The sequence below is a fragment of the Notolepis coatsorum genome (genome assembly GCF_963971535.1).
Source record: "Notolepis coatsorum genome assembly, contig: SCAFFOLD_119, whole genome shotgun sequence".
Classification (NCBI taxonomy): domain Eukaryota; kingdom Metazoa; phylum Chordata; class Actinopteri; order Aulopiformes; family Paralepididae; genus Notolepis; species Notolepis coatsorum.
Genome location: NW_028173901.1, coordinates 461,287 through 482,014, shown reverse-complemented (window position 1 = coordinate 482,014; position 20,728 = coordinate 461,287). Strand labels below are relative to the sequence as shown.

Sequence of the window (20,728 nt, the reverse complement as noted above, 5' to 3'; positions counted from 1 at the left end):
GGAGGGGGGGAGGGAAGATAAGAGGGGAGAGAGGAGGAGAGAAGAGGGGAGGGAAGAGAGAAGGGAGTTCATGTGATGTGGCTCTTTGCCATACAGTGGTGGTGGTGGTGGTGATAGTGGTAGTAATGATGTTCAGCCACTAGATGGCAGACTTGATAAGAGTCTCAAGTCTTCCTGTAGACACTGTGAACAAAATCAATATTTACAGGAAGCAGCTTTTGTTTATCTTCTTCAGTTTATGGACATTGAAGAAAAAGCAGATATGACCATAAAAACTCAGCTTGAGCTTCATGCAGCACAGCAGAGAACAGGGTGGGACTCAGGACCTCATGAAGCCCCCACCCTACACACACACACACACACACACACACACACACACACACACACACACACACACACACACACACACACACACACACACACACACACACACACACACACACACACACACACACACACACACACACACACACACACACACACACACACACACACACACACACACACACACACACACACACACACACACACACACACACACACACACACACACGTGTGTGTGGTGTCTTCTTGGGAGCAGTGTTGCTCCATCAGGTCTTAGAGGAATGCTAACATGGGGATAATGCTATCATGGGGTTAATGCTATCATGGGGTTAATGCTAACATGGGGTTAATGCTAACATGGGGTCATGGGGTTAATGCTAACATGCGGTTAATGCTAACATGCGGTTAATGCTAACATGCGGTTAATGCTAACATGCGGTTAATGCTAACATGCGGTTAATGCTAACATGTGGTTAAATGCTAACATGCGGTTAATGCTAACATGCGGTTAAATGCTAACATGTGGTTCTGTAGATGCTCTTTCTTCCTCTCCTGACACACCGGCTCCCCGCCCTCTCCCACGGGTCCAGACTGAGGTAAGGATTTGTCTTTGTGTGTGCGTGTGTGTGTGTGATTGCGTGTGTGTGTGTGTGTACGTGTGCGTGTGTGTGTGTGCGTGTGTGTGTGTGTGTGTATGTGGGGTGTGTGTGGGTGTGTACTGTATTTATGTACAGTGTGAAGACAGTTGCTGTCACAGGCCCATAATCAATCAACTCTGGTGAACTGTTTATCGACTGTGGCTTCTTGGCCTGCGAGCGGGCGGTCCCGCCCCATGCTGCTAGGCGGTAGGGTGCGGTGCGCACGAAGAAGGCACTCTAGCCGCCATACGACGGCAAATCCGGGTACTTTGGCTTTTTTAGCGGCCACGCCTACTTTTGGGGGAAACACAGACCCTGTTCCCACGGACCTCCATCGTGTTTGTCCCGTAGAAGAGAGTCGGCAGAACGCTTACATGTAACTGACCTCCATCGTGTTCGTCCCGTAGAAGAGTCGGCAGAACGCTTACATGTAACTGACCTCCATCGTATTCGTCCCGTAGAAGAGAGTCGGCAGAACGCTTACATGTAACGGACCTCCATCGTATTCGTCCCGTAGAAGAGAGTCGGCAGAACGCTTACATGTAACTGACCTCCATCGTGTTCGTCCCGTAGAAGAGAGTCGGCAGAACGCTTACATGTAACTGACCTCCATCGTATTCGTCCCGTAGAAGAGAGTCGGCAGAACGCTTACATGTAACTGACCTCCATCGTATTCGTCCCGTAGAAGAGAGTCGGCAGAACGCTTACATGTAACTGACCTCCATCGTATTCGTCCCGTAGAAGAGAGTTGGCAGAACGCTTACATGTAACTGACCTCCATCGTGTTCGTCCCGTAGAAGAGAGTCGGCAGAACGCTTACATGTAACTGACCTCCATCGAATTCGTCCCGTAGAAGAGAGTCGGCAGAACGCTTACATGTAACTGACCTCCATCGTGTTCGTCCCGTAGAAGAGAGTCGGCAGAACGCTTACATGTAACTGACCTCCATCGAATTCGTCCCGTAGAAGAGAGTCGGCAGAACGCTTACATGTAACTGACCTCCATCGTGTTCGTCCCGTAGAAGAGAGTCGGCAGAACGCTTACATGTAACTGACCTCCATCGAATTCGTCCCGTAGAAGAGAGTTGGCAGAACGCTTACATGTAACTGACCTCCATCGTGTTCATCCCGTAGAAGAGAGTCGGCAGAACGCTTACATGTAACTGACCTCCATCGTATTCGTCCCGTAGAAGAGAGTCGGCAGAACGCTTACATGTAACTGACCTCCATCGAATTCGTCCCGTAGAAGAGAGTTGGCAGAACGCTTACATGTAACTGACCTCCATCGTGTTCATCCCGTAGAAGAGAGTTGGCAGAACGCTTACATGTAACTGACCTCCATCGTGTTCATCCCGTAGAAGAGAGTCGGCAGAACGCTTACATGTAAATTACATGAAATGTTTGTTTTGTTTTGCGCCATGTCAAGCGATTACTTTCTAACACTGGTCACCATCGAGCGTCACACCATTGTGAAAAGGTAGGTTTGATCAGTTTTCAGGCGTGCCAAACATTGTACACTGTACAAAAGTCTAAGCAAAAAGTGTATATTTTCAGCACTACGTTTGTTTACCAATAATTTTAAGTGTCATTAGCGAAATATTAGTTCATAGAAATCTCGGCACATTGCATCGGAAACCGGATGATTTAGACACGAGGATGACGGCGTCATGAAAGAAAGAGGATTCGTGCAGCAATGGGGAGCCAGTGCAGGTCCCTAAGAAGTGGGGTGACATGGGCCGACTTCGGTAGGTTTGAGATCAGGCAGGCCGCTGCGTTCTGAATGAGTTGAAGAGGCTTGGTGGCAGTGGTTCTGGATGAGTTGAAGAGGCTTGGTGTCAGTGGTTCTGAATGAGTTGAAGAGGCTTGGTGGCAGTGGTTCTGAATGAGTTGAAGAGGCTTGGTGGCAGTGGTTCTGAATGAGTTGAAGAGGCTTGGTGGCAGTGGTTCTGAATGGGTTGAAGAGGCTTGGTGGCAGTGGTTCTGAATGAGTTGAAGAGGCTTGGTGGCAGTGGTTCTGAATGAGTTGAAGAGGCTTGGTGGCAGTGGTTCTGAATGAGTTGAAGAGGCTTGGTGGCAGTGGTTCTGGATGAGTTGAAGAGGCTTGGTGGCAGTGGTTCTGGATGAGTTGAAGAGGCTTGGTGGCAGTGGTTCTGGATGAGTTGAAGAGGCTTAGTGGCAGTGGTTCTGAATGAGTTGAAGAGGCTTGGTGGCGGTGGTTCTGGATGAGTTGAAGAGGCTTGGTGGCGGTGGTTCTGAATGAGTTGAAGAGGCTTGGTGGCAGTGGTTCTGAATGAGTTGAAGAGGCTTGGTGGCAGTGGTTCTGAATGAGTTGAAGAGGCTTGGTGGCAGTGGTTCTGAATGAGTTGAAGAGGCTTGGTGGCAGTGGTTCTGAATGAGTTGAAGACGCTTGGTGGCAGTGGTTCTGAATGAGTTGAAGAGGCTTGGTGGCAGTGGTTCTTAATGGGTTGAAGAGGCTTGGTGGCAGTGGTTCTGGATGAGTTGAAGAGGCTTGGTGGCAGTGGTTCTGAATGAGTTGAAGAGGCTTGGTGGCAGTGGTTCTGAATGAGTTGAAGAGGCTTGGTGGCAGTGGTTCTGAATGAGTTGAAGAGGCTTGGTGGCAGTGGTTCTGAATGAGTTGAAGAGGCTTGGTGGCAGTGGTTCTGAATGAGTTGAAGAGGCTTGGTGGCAGTGGTTCTGAATGAGTTGAAGAGGCTTAGTGGCAGTGGTTCTGAATGAGTTGAAGAGGCTTGGTGGCAGTGGTTCTGAATGAGTTGAAGAGGCTTGGTGGCAGTGGTTCTGGATGAGTTGAAGAGGCTTGGTGGCAGTGGTTCTGAATGAGTTGAAGAGGCTTGGTGGCAGTGGTTCTGAATGAGTTGAAGAGGCTTGGTGGCAGTGGTTCTGAATGAGTTGAAGAGGCTTGGTGGCAGTGGTTCTGAATGAGTTGAAGAGGCTTGGTGGCAGTGGTTCTGGATGAGTTGAAGAGGCTTGGTGGCGGTGGTTCTGGATGAGTTGAAGAGGCTTAGTGGCAGTGGTTCTGGATGAGTTGAAGAGGCTTGGTGGCGGTGGTTCTGAATGAGTTGAAGAGGCTTGGTGGCAGTGGTTCTGAATGAGTTGAAGAGGCTTGGTGACAGTGGTTCTGGATGAGTTGAAGAGGCTTGGTGGCAGTGGTTCTGAATGAGTTGAAGAGGCTTGGTGGCAGTGGTTCTGGATGAGTTGAAGAGGCTTGGTGGCGGTGGTTCTGAATGAGTTGAAGGGGCTTGGTGGCAGTGGTTCTGAATGAGTTGAAGAGGCTTGGTGGCAGTGGTTCTGGATGAGTTGAAGAGGCTTGGTGGCAGTGGTTCTGGATGAGTTGAAGAGGCTTGGTGGCAGTGGTTCTGGATGAGCGCCCCCCAGTGGCCGGGAGGCCAGCGAGCAGTGCGTTGCAGTAGTCGAGGCGGGAGATGACTGTTGATTGGACGAGGAGTTGGGTGGCTTCTTTTGTCAGGAAGGGGCGGATCCTTCTGACGTTGCTCAGGAGGAATCTGCAGGTTCTGGTTGTTCTGTTGTCAGGGGTCAGGGGTCAGGGCTCTTACCTCCAGAGTGGCCAGCTGGGTGCCGTCGAGCTGGGTGATACTGAAGGAGTAGAGGTGCTCAGGGCTGGGGTCAGGGGTCAGGGCTCAGGGGTCAGGGCTCTTACCTCCAGAGTGGCCAGCTGGGTGCCGTCGAGCTGGGTGATGCTGAAGGAGTAGAGGTGCTCAGGGCTGGGGTCAGGGGTCACGCTGCAGCCCTCCAGGGCCACGGCCGGCTGGCTCACCTTGCTCTTCCCCTTGTCCAGGTAGAAGCACAGCTGGCCGTTCTGGATCAGACACCAGCGGGTCCTCCACTGACTGTTCATCAACACGCTGAGGTAGCCTGAGAGGGGGGGGGGGGAGAGAGGGGGGGAGGGGGGGGGGAGAGAGGGGGGGAGAGAGAGGGGGGGAGAGAGGGGGGAGAGAGAGAGAGGAGAGAGGGGAGAGAGAGGGGGGGAGAGAGGGGGGGAGAGAGAGGAGGAGGAGAGGAGAGAGCAGAGAGATTAATTCAGTGCGAAACACATTGAATGCCAATTTATGACATCACGGCAGGTTTGGGTTGGTGTATACAGTACGTAATCAAACAAGAAGAAAGACTGTCAGGTTTTAAACTGTGTGGGTATCAAACAGGAAGAAAGACTGTCAGGTTTTAAACTGTGTGGGTATCAAACAGGAAGAAAGACTGTCAGGTTTTAAACTGTGTGGGTATCAAACAGGAAGAAAGACTGTCAGGTTTTAAACTGTGTGGGTATCAAACAGGAAGAAAGACTGTCAGGTTTAAACTGTGTGGGTATCAAACAGGAAGAAAGACTGTCAAGTTTTAAACTGTGTGGGTATCAAACAAGAAGAAAGACTGTCAGGTTTTAAACTGTGTGGGTATCAAACAGGAAGAAAGACTGTCAGGTTTTAAACTGTGTGGGTATCAAACAGGAAGAAAGACTGTCAGGTTTTAAACTGTGTGGGTATCAAACAAGAAGAAAGACTGTCAGGTTTTAAACTGTGTGGGTATCAAACAGGGAGAAAGACTGTCAGGTTTTAAACTGTGTGGGTATCAAACAGGAAGAAAGACCGTTAGGTTTTAAACTGTGTGGGTATCAAACAGGAAGAAAGACTGTCAGGTTTTAAACTGTGTGGGTATCAAACAGGAAGAAAGACTGTCAGGTTTTAAACTGTGTGGGTATCAAACAGGAAGAAAGACTGTCAGGTTTTAAACTGTGTGGGTATCAAACAGGAAGAAAGACTGTCAGGTTTTAAACTGTGTGGGTATCAAACAGGAGGAAAGACTGTCAGGTTTTAAACTGTGTGGGTATCAAACAGGAAGAAAGACTGTCAGGTTTTAAACTGTGTGGGTATCAAACAGGAAGAAAGACTGTCAGGTTTTAAACTGTGTGGGTATCAAACAGGAAGAAAGACTGTCAGGTTTTAAACTGTGTGGGTATCAAACAGGAAGAAAGACGGTCAGGTTTTAAACTGTGTGGGTCTCAAACAGGAAGGACTGTCAGGTTTTAAACTGTGTGGGTATCAAACAGGAAGAAATACTGTCAGGTTTTAAACTGTGTGGGTATCAAACAGGGAAGAAAGACTGTCATGTTTTAAACTGTGTAGGTATCAAACAGGAAGAAATACTGTCAGGTTTTAAACTGTGTGGGTATCAAACAGGAAGGACTGTCAGGTTTTAAACTGTGTGGGTATCAAACAGGAAGAAAGACTGTCAGGTTCTAAACTGTGTGGGTATCAAACAGGAAGAAAGACTGTCAGGTTTTAAACTGTGTGGGTATCAAACAGGAAGAAAGACTGTCAGGTTTTAAACTGTGTGGGTATCAAACAGGAAGAAAGACTGTCAGGTTTTAAACTGTGTGGGTATCAAACAGGAAGAAATACTGTCAGGTTTTAAACTGTGTGGGTATCAAACAGGAAGAAAGACTGTCAGGTTTTAAACTGTGTGGGTATCAAACAGGAAGAAAGACGGTCAGGTTTTAAACTGTGTGGGTCTCAAACAGGAAGGACTGTCAGGTTTTAAACTGTGTGGGTATCAAACAGGAAGAAATACTGTCAGGTTTTAAACTGTGTGGGTATCAAACAGGGAAGAAAGACTGTCATGTTTTAAACTGTGTGGGTATCAAACAGGAAGAAATACTGTCAGGTTTTAAACTGTGTGGGTATCAAACAGGAAGAAATACTGTCAGGTTTTAAACTGTGTGGGTATCAAACAGGGAAGAAAGACTGTCAGGTTTTAAACTGTGTGGGTATCAAACAGGAAGAAAGACTGTCAGGTTTTAAACTGTGTGGGTATCAAACAGGAAGAAAGACTGTCAGGTTTTAAACTGTGTGGGTCTCAAACAGGAAGAAAGACTGTCAGGTTTTAAACTGTGTGGGTATCAAACAGGAGGAAAGACTGTCAGGTTTTAAACTGTGTGGGTCTCAAACAGGAAGAAAGACTGTCAGGTTTTAAACTGTGTGGGTATCAAACAGGAAGAAATACTGTCAGGTTTTAAACTGTGTGGGTATCAAACAGGAAGAGAGACTGTCAGGTTTTAAACTGTGTGGGTATCAAACAGGAAGAAAGACTGTCAGGTTTTAAACTGTGTGGGTATCAAACAGGAAGAAAGACTGTCAGGTTTTAAACTGTGTGGGTCTCAAACAGGAAGAAAGACTGTCAGGTTTTAAACTGTGTGGGTATCAAACAGGAAGAAAGACTGTCAGGTTTTAAACTGTGTGGGTATCAAACAGGAAGAAAGACTGTCAGGTTTTAAACTGTGTGGGTCTCAAACAGGAAGAAAGACTGTCAGGTTTTAAACTGTGTGGGTATCAAACAGGAAGAAAGACTGTCAGGTTTTAAACTGTGTGGGTATCAAACAGGAAGAAAGACGGTCAGGTTTTAAACTGTGTGGGTATCAAACAGGAAGAAAGACTGTCAAGTTTTAAACTGTGTGGGTATCAAACAGGAAGAAAGACGGTCAGGTTTTAAACTGTGTGGGTATCAAACAGGAAGAAAGACTGTCAAGTTTTAAACTGTGTGGGTATCAAACAGGAATAAAGACTCAAAAACAGTTTTAAACTGTTTAAACAATAATTCAGAACTGCACTATTGCATTATTTTACTCTGTCTATTCTATTTTACTAACTATTTTATTGCACTGCACTATTTTACTCTGTCTACTATATTTTACTGTTTTATTACTGTCTATTTGTAAATGGTCTATATTGTGTGATGATCGAACCGTAAACAAAGAGGCCTATTGGGATGTTAGATTCTAATGTGAAGAACTGTGTGATTTACTGTTATATGTCTCACCTTGACTTTGTCTATTTTGTTGCTCGTTTTATACTTATTCTATGTCTGCACTTTATGCATTGCTCTTGATCTGCCAATTGTGTGCTAATTCCTTTGCTGCTGTGAAGCATTTTGAGGTGCAATTATTGTATGAAAGGTGCTAAACAAATAACGTTTATTATTATTATTATTATTATTATTACTCTCTTCACCTGAGGTGTCCACACATTTCTCTGGGCTGTCTAACGAGGACGGCTTCTTCTTCTTCATGCTCATCAGGTTGCTGAACTTCAGGCCGGCTCCAGACTTCTTCTTCACTACGGAGGGCAGAAGACCAGGCGCAGGTGAGCTTGTTCCCGCCAAAAATAACAGCGACCACAGCGCTTTGTGTACTTCCTGTGAAAGTACTTTAAATGTTCTCGTAGCTAGACCCAAAAATAAATGACAACAATTATATTTTAATTGTAAAGAAGAAAGAGGAAGAAAATAGCATTTTCTCATATTTTTATATACAAATTCCATACTTCTCTATTCCTTACAGCCAGATAGCTTTCCACTGAACGCAAAGAGGGGAAATTGGTATCTATCTTCTTGTCTGACTCGCCATAATGTTGGTGTGTTCCTTTAACGTTCAGTACAAGACACTTCCAGTGTGACGTCCAATCTATGACTTCACAATAAGTGGAAGAGTTTATCTATGACTTCACAATAAGTGGAAGAATTTATCAATGACTTCACAATAAGTGGAAGAATTTATCTATGACTTCACAATAAGTGGAAGAATTTATCTATGACTTCACAATAAGTGGAAGAATTTATCAATGACTTCACAATAAGTGGAAGAATTTATCAATGACATCACAATAAGTGGAAGAATTTATCAATGACTTCACAATAAGTGGAAGAATTTATCAATGACTTCACAATAAGTGGAAGAATTTATCAATGACTTCACAATAAGTGGAAGAATTTATCAATGACTTCACAATAAGTGGAAGAATTTATCAATGACTTCACAATAAGTGGAAGAATTTATCAATGACTACACAATAAGTGGAAGAATTTATCTATGACTTCACAATAAGTGGAAGAATTTATCAATGACTTCACAATCAGTGGAAGAATTTATCTATGACTTCACAATAAGTGGAAGAATTTATCAATGACTTCACAATCAGTGGAAGAATTGATCAAAGACTTCACAATAAGTGGAAGAATTTATCAATGACTTCACAATCAGTGGAAGAATTTATCTATGACTTCACAATCAGTGGAAGAATTTATCTATGACTTCACAATAAGTGGAAGAATTTATCAATGACTTCACAATAAGTGGAAGAATTTATCAATGACTTCACAATAAGTGGAAGAATTTATCTATGACTTCAAAATAAGTGGAAGAATTTATCTATGACTTCACAATAAGTGGAAGAATTGATCAATGACTTCACAATAAGTGGAAGAATTTATCAATGACTTCACAATAAGTGGAAGAATTTATCAATACTAGGGGTGTAACGATGCGACCTCACAGCGATTAATTTCGATTACGATTATTCAGGCAACGATTCAATGCATCATGAAATCTCTTCATTTGACCACGATTAGAATCAATTCGAAAAATGTTTGATTAATTTTCTATCAGTTAATTCCCCAAACATTTTTTAATACAAAAATGTGGCTGGGGGAACTGATTCACTCAGCATGAATGGACTATAGGTCAATAAAAACAATACACAAAAAAAAACATTAAAAAAAACTAAATAATAATTTTCTTTTTTTTCCGGATTAATTTAGATTATAATCGATTCTAACATTCTCAAATCGATACAGTTTAATCGTCACATTAGAATCGATGCATTTCGATTAATCGATGCATCGTTACACCCCTAATCAATACTGTACATAATAATACAGCCTAATAGGAGCAATGCGCTGGGTAGCAGCTCACCGTCTTTGGTTTCCATGGTTTCAGCGTGGCTGTCCGTGCTGCTGCCGCTCTCTGAGGCCACCGAGTACCTTTCACTGAGCTCCCCCTGCTGGTGACACACGGTTAGAGCACGTTGTAGAGCACGCACACACACACACACACACACACACACACACACACACACACACACACACACACACACACACACACGCACACGCACACGCACACGCACACACAAGTGCATAGATGTGTGTACCTTAGTGCAGATGAGTCTGGGGGAGTCAGAAGGTTGAAGGTCACAGCTCTCTGCCGGTCTGGGACTGATCTCCTGGATGACCTGGTGAGAGCGAAGATCATCATCATCATCATCATCATCATCATCATCATCATCATCATCATCATCATCATCATCACAGTGAGGTCACATGGTGCTTCTGTGACATCATCACCACCAGAGCTGCTCACCATATCTCTATAACACCAGAGCTGCTCACCATATCACTATAACACCAGAGCTGCTCACCGTATCTCTATAACACCAGAGCTGCTCACCATATCTCTATAACACCAGATCTGCTCACCATATCTCTATAACACCAGAGCTGCTCACCATATCTCTATAACACCAGAGCTGCTCACCATATCTCTATAAGACCAGAGCTGCTCACCATATCTCTATAAGACCAGAGCTGCTCACCGTATCTCTATAACACCAGAGCTGCTCACCGTATCTCTATAACACCAGAGCTGCTCACCATATCTCTCTATAACACCAGAGCTGTCACCATATCTCTATAACACCAGAGCTGCTCACCATATCTCTATAACACCAGAGCTGCTCACCGTATCTCTATAACACCAGAGCTGCTCACCATATCTCTATAACACCAGATCTGCTCACCATATCTCTATAACACCAGAGCTGCTCACCATATCTCTATAACACCAGAGCTGCTCACCATATCTCTATAACACCAGAGCTGCTCACCATATCTCTATAACACCAGAACTGCTCACCATATCTCTATAACACCAGAGCTGCTCACCATATCTCTATAACACCAGAGCTGCTCACCATATCTCTATAACACCAGAGCTTCTCACCATATCTCTATAACACCAGAGCTGCTCACCATATCTCTATAACACCAGAGCTGCTCACCATATCTCTATAACACCAGAGCTGCTCACCATATCTCTATAACACCAGAGCTGCTCACCATATCTCTATAACACCAGAGCTGCTCACCATATCTCTATAACACCAGAGCTGCTCACCATATCTCTATAACACCAGAGCTGCTCACCATATCTCTATAACACCAGAGCTGCTCACCATATCTCTATAACACCAGAGCTGCTCACCGTATCTCTATAACACCAGAGCTGCTCACCATATCTCTATAACACCAGAGCTGCTCACCGTATCTCTATAACACCAGAGCTGCTCACCATATCTCTATAAGACCAGAGCTGCTCATCGTATCTCTATAACACCAGAGCTGCTCACCATATCTCTATAACACCAGAGCTGCTCACCATGTCTCTATAACACCAGAGCTGCTCACCATATCTCTATAACACCAGAGCTGCTCACCATATCTCTATAACACCAGAACTGCTCACCATATCTCTATAACACCAGAGCTGCTCACCATATCTCTATAACACCAGAGCTGCTCACCATATCTCTATAACACCAGAGCTGCTCACCATATCTCTATAACACCAGAGCTGCTCACCATATCTCTATAACAGCAGAGCTGCTCACCATATCTCTATAACACCAGAGCTGCTCACCATATCTCTATAACACCAGAGCTGCTCACCATATCTCTATAACACCAGAGCTGCTCACCATATCTCTATAACACCAGAGCTGCTCACCATATCTCTATAACACCAGAGCTGCTCACCATATCTCTGTAACACCAGAGCTGCTCACCATGTCTCTATAACACCAGAGCTGCTCACCATATCTCTAGAACACCAGCGCTGCTCACCATATCTCACTATATGTTCCCAGTGTTAACACTTCCTTCTAATTCTCTGCTCCCAGCAGTTGGAATAAGATGCTAAATACTTTGAAAATGGACAAATTGACCCCCTCACTACTTATAAGGACTTTTTTTGTCCCCTTTCCCTGTTACCCTTCGAGAGGCCCTTTTGTCCTCTCACCAGGCTGTCATAAGAATAATAATTAGAAATTAGGGATGTCCTACAGATATTATCAGCCGATATTGGCATTAAAATGTGATATCGGAAATAATCGGTATCGGTTTTCAAATATCTTTTTTTTTAAATATAATTCTTTTTACATTTATTTAACCTTTATTTACCGAGGCAAGCAAGTAACAAGAAATTCTGATTTTATTTATTGTCAAAAGTATGCATAATGTTGTGTTAATTCCACGACAAGAGATATGTAATGTTAATTACCTGAAATTAAAGGGGGGGCCTTGCATATATCGGTATCGGTTGATATCGGTATCGGAAATTAAGAGTTGGACAATATTGGTATAGGTAAAAAAGCCAATATCGAACATCCCTAATAGAAATAAGAACTTGTTTTTGACCTTCCTGGTTAAATAAAGCTTAAATAAAAATCACCTTTTACGGGCGGCTACGTGGCGTAGTGGGCAAGGCACTCGCCACGACATGCTGGAGACGCTGGGCTCGTCAGTTCGAGCCCAGCTCTCCACATTGTTTTCAGTTTAGCTGGTCGTCCGTACTAATACACATTGGCCGTATTAGGGGGTGGGAAACTGATGGGTGGGGATCGGGCGTTGTGGACAGCGACTCCTACAGGTCGGTTGGTGCGCCTGCGCAGTAGAATCAGGAAGTGTCGGGGGCAGCGTGAGCCTCCCACGCGTTACTCCTCGCCACCGAGAGATCGAGCTGCGCAGGTGAAAAGATGCGACTGCTGTTACCTCAAGTACCGGAGGGGACTCGTGCTATGTATGACTTAGTCCACATTGCAGCCGGCTTGTGGGAGGCAAGAAACAGCGTCCGTGACAGGGGAGGGTTGAATTGGATGATACGAAATTGGGATGGGAGAAAATATAGAAAAATGGGAGAAAAAGTGGATCAAAAAAAATAAAAATAAAAATCACCTTTTCCTGTAACAGTAAAATATGATTATTTGAGGCATCCGTTTTGTATCAAGAATGATTTCAAGCTAACAAGCTGCTGTTCTGCTGTAATAAGACTAGATGTTCGATATTGGCTTTTTTACAGATATACCGATATTGTCCAACTCTTAATTTCCGATCTGATATCAACCGATATATGCAGGGTCCCCCCCCCCCCCCCCCCCCCCCCCAAAAACGGAATAATTTCAGGTAATTAACATTACATATCTCTTGTCGTGGAATTAACACAACATTATGCATACTTTTGACAATAAATAAAATCATAATTTGTTGTTACTTGCTTGCCTGGGTAAATAAAGGTTAAATAAATGTAAAAAATTAAATTTAAATAAATGTTTTTTTTTTTTTTTTTTTTACCATTTCCGATATCACATTTTAATGCCAATGTGGGCCGATAATACCGGACCTCCCTGAATGAGCCCCAGGGTCACGGACCTTCAGCCACTGCTCCGTCTGCTCCCGGCTCTGCAGCCCCAGGACGATGGCCTCCCCGCCCTGGGGCACCACCTTCAGCTTGTGCTCCTTCCTCTTCATCTGCTTCTCCTTGTAGACCACGCTGCAGCCCAGCAGACTGACATCCAGCAGGGGGGTCTGCTCCTTGGAGCTCTTGTAGCACTGCAGGGGGGGGACAGACTGTGAATATGTATATGTTGCATTTACATAACAGCTTTTATCCAAAGCACTTCACAGTTTTGTTCCTCACATTCACACACCGATGGCGGAGGCGACCATGCGAGGTGCCGACCTGCTCAAGTTCAGATACACAACAATAGAGGGGCATTGCAGGTAATGACATGTTTTGTGTTTCGAGCTCAGACACAACAGTGCACAATTAACTCATTCAGCGCCAGCGTGTATCCCCATCCCTGCTGTCTCTGCGCCACACTTTAAAAAAAATTATTTTCACGGTGCGTCACGATGTTTGCAGAGCTATATCTATATTCTATATTCTAGCTATGGAGACAATACTATGGCTCATTTGAGTCATAGTCTATCTCCCTCCAACATGTAAAGAATTGTAATTTTTTCATGTATATGTCCGTGTGTTATCCCGTGGTGAATATTGTATAGTTTCAGAGTGATCCTGGCTAATTCCTAGAAACTGCGATAAGTAGCGCTACGTGCATTTTGCGAAAGTCATTCGTGTTGCTGGCCTGGACACGATACTATTTCCAAATCAAAGGTATATAATAGGTATTATGTTTCATCATGAAGGCATCAAAGGGGGGGGGGGGTCGTTTTGTGATGCTCTGATCGTCAGCAACGTCATACGTTCTGGAGTGACATAATTGTTGCGATCGATGTGAAATCATTGTAGGATCAAAGTAGGATTGGTGTCATATAGTCCTTACCTTTGCTAGGAGGTATTCCAAAATGTATATTCCAATGGTCTGATCGCGATTTCCAGTATTGATGATCGGGTCCCTGACATGAAATGGGACAAACTATGCAAGTGTGCTGGACGTGTTCCAAGTGGCTCGAATGAAGCCTTTCACTTGCCCGGGTCCCATTTCTCCACCCGGACCATATCAAATGTAACACACAGTGTGAAATAAGGTTTCAAAGGGTAGCCGACACTACCACCTAGCAGGATTCGGCCGGCATTGCAATCTTGAGGTCTCAGAATGAGTCCCAATGATACACCAAGGTCCGTGAGACTGTATAGAATATTAAAATCGAAAAGAAAAAATTATGAAAACGATCGAAAACCCGACTATAGTCGGGTTCTGGCGCTCAACCGCTGGCGAGATAACCCGACCATAGTCGTGATTGGCGCTGAATGTGTTAAGAAACATCAATGAATACAAGAATGGTAACAATAAGTAAGATAAAATATCAAATTAGATAAGTTGAAATAAAATAGTAAATTATTAACAGAAAGTGTCTTGTGAATAAGTGTTAGGGTTGGTACCGTTCACATTTTAACCGATACCAGTACCTGTGAATCGATACCGGTACCCAACGGTACCCTTTTTCTGTACTTTAGTCTCAAAAAATGTAATCTACCTACCTCAGTTTTTTTTTTTTTTTTACTCCAAATGATTTATTATCATTATTATTTATTTAGAAAAATGTGTTAATATATAATATAATATTGCAGTGAGCGTTGTCTGCATCTAGCTTTGTAAAGTGTAACCACACTTGCGACTGTTTTCGGCTTGCCATCGCCCGACTGCTTTGTTGTTGAATCAAGTAACATCCTAGGTAAGCGTGTGTTGTGCACGTGAACGTGCGGCACACTTCATAGGTTTCGTGGTAAACTAAATGTTGACGTCATGGGACTTAAAAATGTCAAATAAATAAAAAACTTTATTTTTTACAGTACCTAAATGTTGCACCGGTGGATCCCACGTGAATCGGAACTCGGTAGTACCGACGTGATTCGGTCGATACCCTTAAAAGTACTGGATTCTGTACCATCCCTAATAAGTGTATGTGCATGTTAAGGTGCAGTGCAGGGTGTGTGTGTGTTCTGCTCATAAGGAGCAGTAATGGGTTAAGTGTCTTGCTCAAGGACACTTCGACACACTGCCTGGGAAGAGCGGGAATCGAACCGGGAACCTCCGTATTACCAGACGACTGCTCTACCTCCTGAGCCGCTGTCAGTGTCGAGTCATACCAACACTTTGAAGATCACTGCACGAGTCTCGTCAGATTCCACACCACTTTGAAGATCACTGCACGAGTCTCGTCAGATTCCACACCACTTTGAAGATCACCGCACCAGTCTCGTCAGATTCCAGACAGAACTGAGCGCGTCTCCTTGGTGGGCACAAATTCCCGGACACAGCCTGTCACCTGCGGCGTCCCCCAAGGTTCCGTCCTCGGCCCCATCCTCTTCACTCTATACATGCTCCCCCCCTTGGTCGTGTCATCAGCCGGCATGGGATATCCTTCCACTGCTACGCTGATGACACCCAACTCTACCTCAGGACTGCCCCACTTCCCTCTGCCCCCCTACCGTCACCGCCATCATCACCTTCATCCACACTGACCACCTGCCTTGAGATAAAGGCGTGGATGAGTCACAATTTCCTACAACTAAACAGCGCCAAAACAGAAGCCATTTTAATCGGCACCCCACACCAAACCAAATCATCCCCAATAACCAGCATCACCTTTTCCAGCCAGAACCTCCCACTCTCACCTGTAATAACTAACCTAAAACTAACCAAAAAATTGACCCCCACCTGACATTTGACTCCCACATTAAGCACCTGTGCAAAACCTCATTCTTCCACCTCAGAGATATAGCAAGACTCCGTCCCACACTCACCCTGCCAGATGCGGAAAAGCTCGTTCAGGCCTTTGTCTCCTCAAGGCTTGACTACTGCAACGCTCTGCTCATCGGGATCCCTAGCAAGAGCATCCAGAAGCTCCAACACATTCAGAACTGTGCTGCTAGGATCCTGATGAGAGTGCGGAAATATGATCACATCACACCCATACTCCACTCCCTACACTGGCTCCCTGTCTCCTCCAGGCTTGAATAAAAGGTCTCCCTCCTCACCCATCAGTGCATCCACAGCAACGCCCCCTCCTATCTAAAGGAGATCATCGCTCCCCCGACCTCCACCCGCTCCCTCCGCTCTGGACACTCAAACACACTCCAACCCAAACACAGGACACACCTTCGCACCATGGGTGACCGGGCCTTCTGCTCAGCTGCTCCTCGGCTGTGGAATGCCCTCCCGACCATCTGAGAGCACCACAGTCCGTTGAGGTTTTTAAAAGAGACCTAAAACATTTCTTTTTAACAAGGCATTTGCCTGAATTATACTTTTACTTTTAATTTAACTTCTATTCATTTTATTTAATTTTTTTAATTTTTATGTTCTTCCATTTCATTGGTTGTTTTATTAATTTTAATCGTTTTTATTCATTTAACTTTTTATCTTTATCTCCTGTAGCACTTTGAGATTTTCACAAATATAAAGTGCGGTACAAATTGAATTTATTATTATTATTATTATTATTATTATTATTATTATTATTATTATTATTATTATTATTATTATTATTATTATTATTATTATTATTATTATTATTATTATTATTATTATTATTCCACACCACTGATTAGACTGAGAATGAGGGGCTTTTATATATGTGTATATAATATATGTACATATAAGATGTGTCCTTTACTTTAGCTTGATGTGTGTTTTAATTATTTCCATTACCTCTGTGATGTATGTATTGTCTGTCTCTTTTCTATTTTATTTTACTTCATTTTTTTGTTTTGTCCCTTTCCCCGTTACCCTTCGAGAGTAATGTGAATGTGTGAGTGAATGGGTAAAAATGTGAGGAACAAATTGTACGGTACTTTGGATAAAAGCTATATATAAATGCACCATTTACCCTTGTAGAGCTTGAATGAAGCATTAGAATCAGCAAATAAAAAATAAATTTTCAACAGGTTTAAAATGAATGAATACAAATATATAATTTATATATATATATATAATTTGTATTTATTCATACAGGTTAATTTATTTCATTAATTTATTCGAGTTTAAAATAAATAAATGCAAATGATATATATATATATATATTTATAATTTGTATATAAATAATTTGTATTTATTTATTTTAAACCTGTTGAAAATCTATTTTTTATTTGCCGATTCTAATACTTCATTCAAGATGTAATTTTGTAATTTTGAAACCCTCCACCTAGACTCCGTCTGGAGGAGGGATATACCAGACCTGGAAAGTGATTTTGATTGGCAAGAAGCCTGGGCAAATATTCGATTCACATCAAGGAACCCGGACCATCAACAAATCAATCTTAACTATATTCACAGGACATACTTGACTCCTATAAGACTGAAAAAAATGGGTCTTATACAAGACTCCAAATGCTCCTTATGTACAAATGGGGACGAGGGGACATTTATGCACATGTACTGGGACTGCCCACCAGTTAAGATATTCTGGAAAGAGGTGACCCAGCAACTATCAAATCTCTTAACTTGGAATATACCTGTACACCCCTCTGTACTACTGCTGAATGATGTTTTTGAGTGTGCAGTACATCCACAGCTAAAGAGATTGGTTTTATCGGGTATCACAGTGGCTAAAAAGCTGATAGCATCACGATGGTTCCAACCGGAAAAAATTTGCCGAAAGGTCTGGATTCTTACATATCTCGATGTGATCTATCAAGAAATATCTACAGCAAGAATTTTGGGTCTCAATGAATCCAAAATGACATTGTGGTTAGAAGTGGTGGAGAAAATAAAAGCTAGCATATAATGGTAATGTCCTGTTAGGAGCGAGGGAAAATGGATGGATTATCCAATGGGGGGTCCGGAAGGGGGGGGGTACGAGCTAGAGCATATGTGTGTAGGTTTTTAGATAACAGGTATTAAGGGTATATCCTATATAAGACAATTAACTCATTGGATGTGCACTGACAACTAATGCTTGTATATCTTATCGTGTGTTGTCATGTTTGTTTATGTGTTTGTTTAAAAAATAATAAAAAAATAAAATACAAAAAAAGAATACAAATGTTTTTTTAATTTTGTTATGCTAGTACAATTGCATCAGCATTCATTCAAAACGTCTCAAGCTGCACATGTTTGTTAATTTAAAAGTGTTACAAAATTGTATGTACATATGTTATGAGGTGGTGAGAAACTTAACATTACACTCTGATTATTGCTGTGATGTACTTTTATAATTAAATAAATACATTTAATATACATTTGAAATTCATGGTTTGTTGTGTTCTTTATCAGTAGTTTATAAATGTATGTTATGGCAATTCATGATGTATTTTTTTAAGTTTGGGTCCCGGGGAAACACCAAATTTCTCTTTTGGGTCTCATGCAAGGAAAACTATCATCGCTAGCATTAATTTCACACTTTGAAAGGATTTCTCAAAAGATTTGGACACCGTTTGGATTAGCATTTGTGAAACTGCCTACGTGGTCCTCCACCCACCAGGAGGTGCTGGTCTTTGATGACACACAGCTGTTTGGCCCACTGGCCTAGCCACTTCTTCCTCCAGAGGAAGGCGCAGATGCTGGCGTCCTTCATCAGCTCGATGGACGCCTCCGCCGACGGCCACTGGTGCTGCGCCGACGACAGCTTCCCTTTCGTCACTTCCTCCTCGTCGTACGACTCGTAGGAGCTGCTCACCGCCTCGCCGTCGTCTGGGGAACCAGGAGGAAGAGGAGGGGTCAGATGTCACAGAGAGAGAAAGAGATGGCGGCCAATGTGATCGGAAAATATTATCATGTCGATAGTTCTGTGTTAAAATACATATTCTCTTACAGCCTTGACTAGTTAATATGATCAACTAGTATAAAGCTCAAGACACTAGGCGACAGTGTTCTTACAACAACGGCCAAGGTTTAAGAGATATGACATTTGGACTCCAGTTCTAATGTGAAGACATAACAAAGTCCCTAAATCCATCTTTTGTTTTCATTTTCTCACTAGGGCATTTTTGTTTACCTTTCTTGTCATATTTGGGCATCTTATGTATGTCATGTCAAACTATGTATTTATTGGATCCTGGAATTTCTGACCGACAGGGTCAGGGTGGGTGGACATACCTCCAACTCAATCACCCTGAGCATCGGGTCCCCCCAGGACTGCGTTCTCAGCCCCCTGCTGTATTCACTTTACACACATGACTGTGTGGCCAAGTTCAGCTCCAACTCCATAGTGAAGTTTGCGGACGACACGTGGTGGTGGGGCTGATCTCTAACAACGACGGGAAGGCCTATCGGGAGGAGGTTGATGAACTGGCATGCTCGAATATTATTCTCAGCCATCGACCAGCTACTCAACACTGCCCCCACCCCTCCACAGTCATCTGCATCAAAATGTGAAGAACTAGCATTATTCTTCAATAACAAAATAACTTCAATTAGAGCCAGCATTAGTCCTGATACAAACATGGACACCATAAGCAAACCCTGCGAAAAAGTAACCATAGGAACTGTCATGGAATGTAACTCCTCCACTTCCTGTATTGACCCTATACCCCCAGCATTTTTTAAGCGAATATTCGAGAGTATTGCAAGTCATGTCCAGACGCATTCAAAACAGCTGTCGTAAGACCCTTACTAAAGAAACCCAAACTAGACAGTAATGTACTAACCAACTATAGGCCAATATCCAACCTCCCATTCATCAGCAAGATACTGATGTCGGGGAGTTCGCGACCCTCTCTGTGCTGCCCCCTATCTCCCTGTCTCCGGCTGTCCCTGAGCAATGACCGGAGTGTTGAATGTCCCGTGACTAAGACGGGGAGGACGTGACCCTCTTTGCGCCGCCCCTGTGCCTCAAATAGATCCGCTATCCGCTCTATCTTCAATCTTTCAAAATGTTCAGTTGCTATCGCTATTAGCTCTATCTTTCAAAATGTTCAGTTGCTACTACATGCACTCATCTGTGTTTCACTACACACTTGAGTGCATGCTTACCAACTGTTAGTCTGCAACACTACTATCACCGACATCTAAGAAGGGAGATCCCCCCTTGAATGGCCCTTCTAAGGTTTCTCTCCTCCACACTGCCTGTGGAGCATTTTTCCCTATTGTTAGGTTTTAGTGAGTTTCTCCTTACCTTCGCGGGGTATGTCTGGGAGTGCTTGCATTCTTTCATTTATTTGCATTTTTCTTAAATTTTTTGGACCTTATGGTGTTCTTGTTCTGTTCTTGACTTATTGTTATGTTTTCTTCTTGACTTGTTTAAAGAAGACCTGTACGGCCCATGGGGACATTAACGTGTGTTGTCGGGCCTTATAAATAAATTTGATTTGATTTGATTTGACTTGAAAAAAATGGTCTCAATACAAATAAACTCCTTTCTCAAAGAAAACAACATCATGGAGGAATTTCA

At 43.3% G+C, this 20,728-nt stretch overlaps 1 protein-coding gene across 1 annotated transcript in view; it reads right to left on the bottom strand.

Annotated features, from left to right (window-relative positions):
• The window catches only part of LOC311247666 (uncharacterized protein), a gene marked incomplete at its 5' end in the record, with an annotated part of 81,361 nt that overhangs the window by 20,257 nt on the left and 40,376 nt on the right, over positions 1–20,728 (bottom strand). The window contains 6 exon segments of the mRNA XM_084338679.1: positions 4,638–4,852; positions 7,996–8,100; positions 9,735–9,822; positions 9,970–10,050; positions 13,301–13,480; positions 18,818–19,029. Of these exon segments, the coding sequence (XP_084194805.1) occupies positions 4,638–4,852; positions 7,996–8,100; positions 9,735–9,822; positions 9,970–10,050; positions 13,301–13,480; positions 18,818–19,029 (881 nt within the window).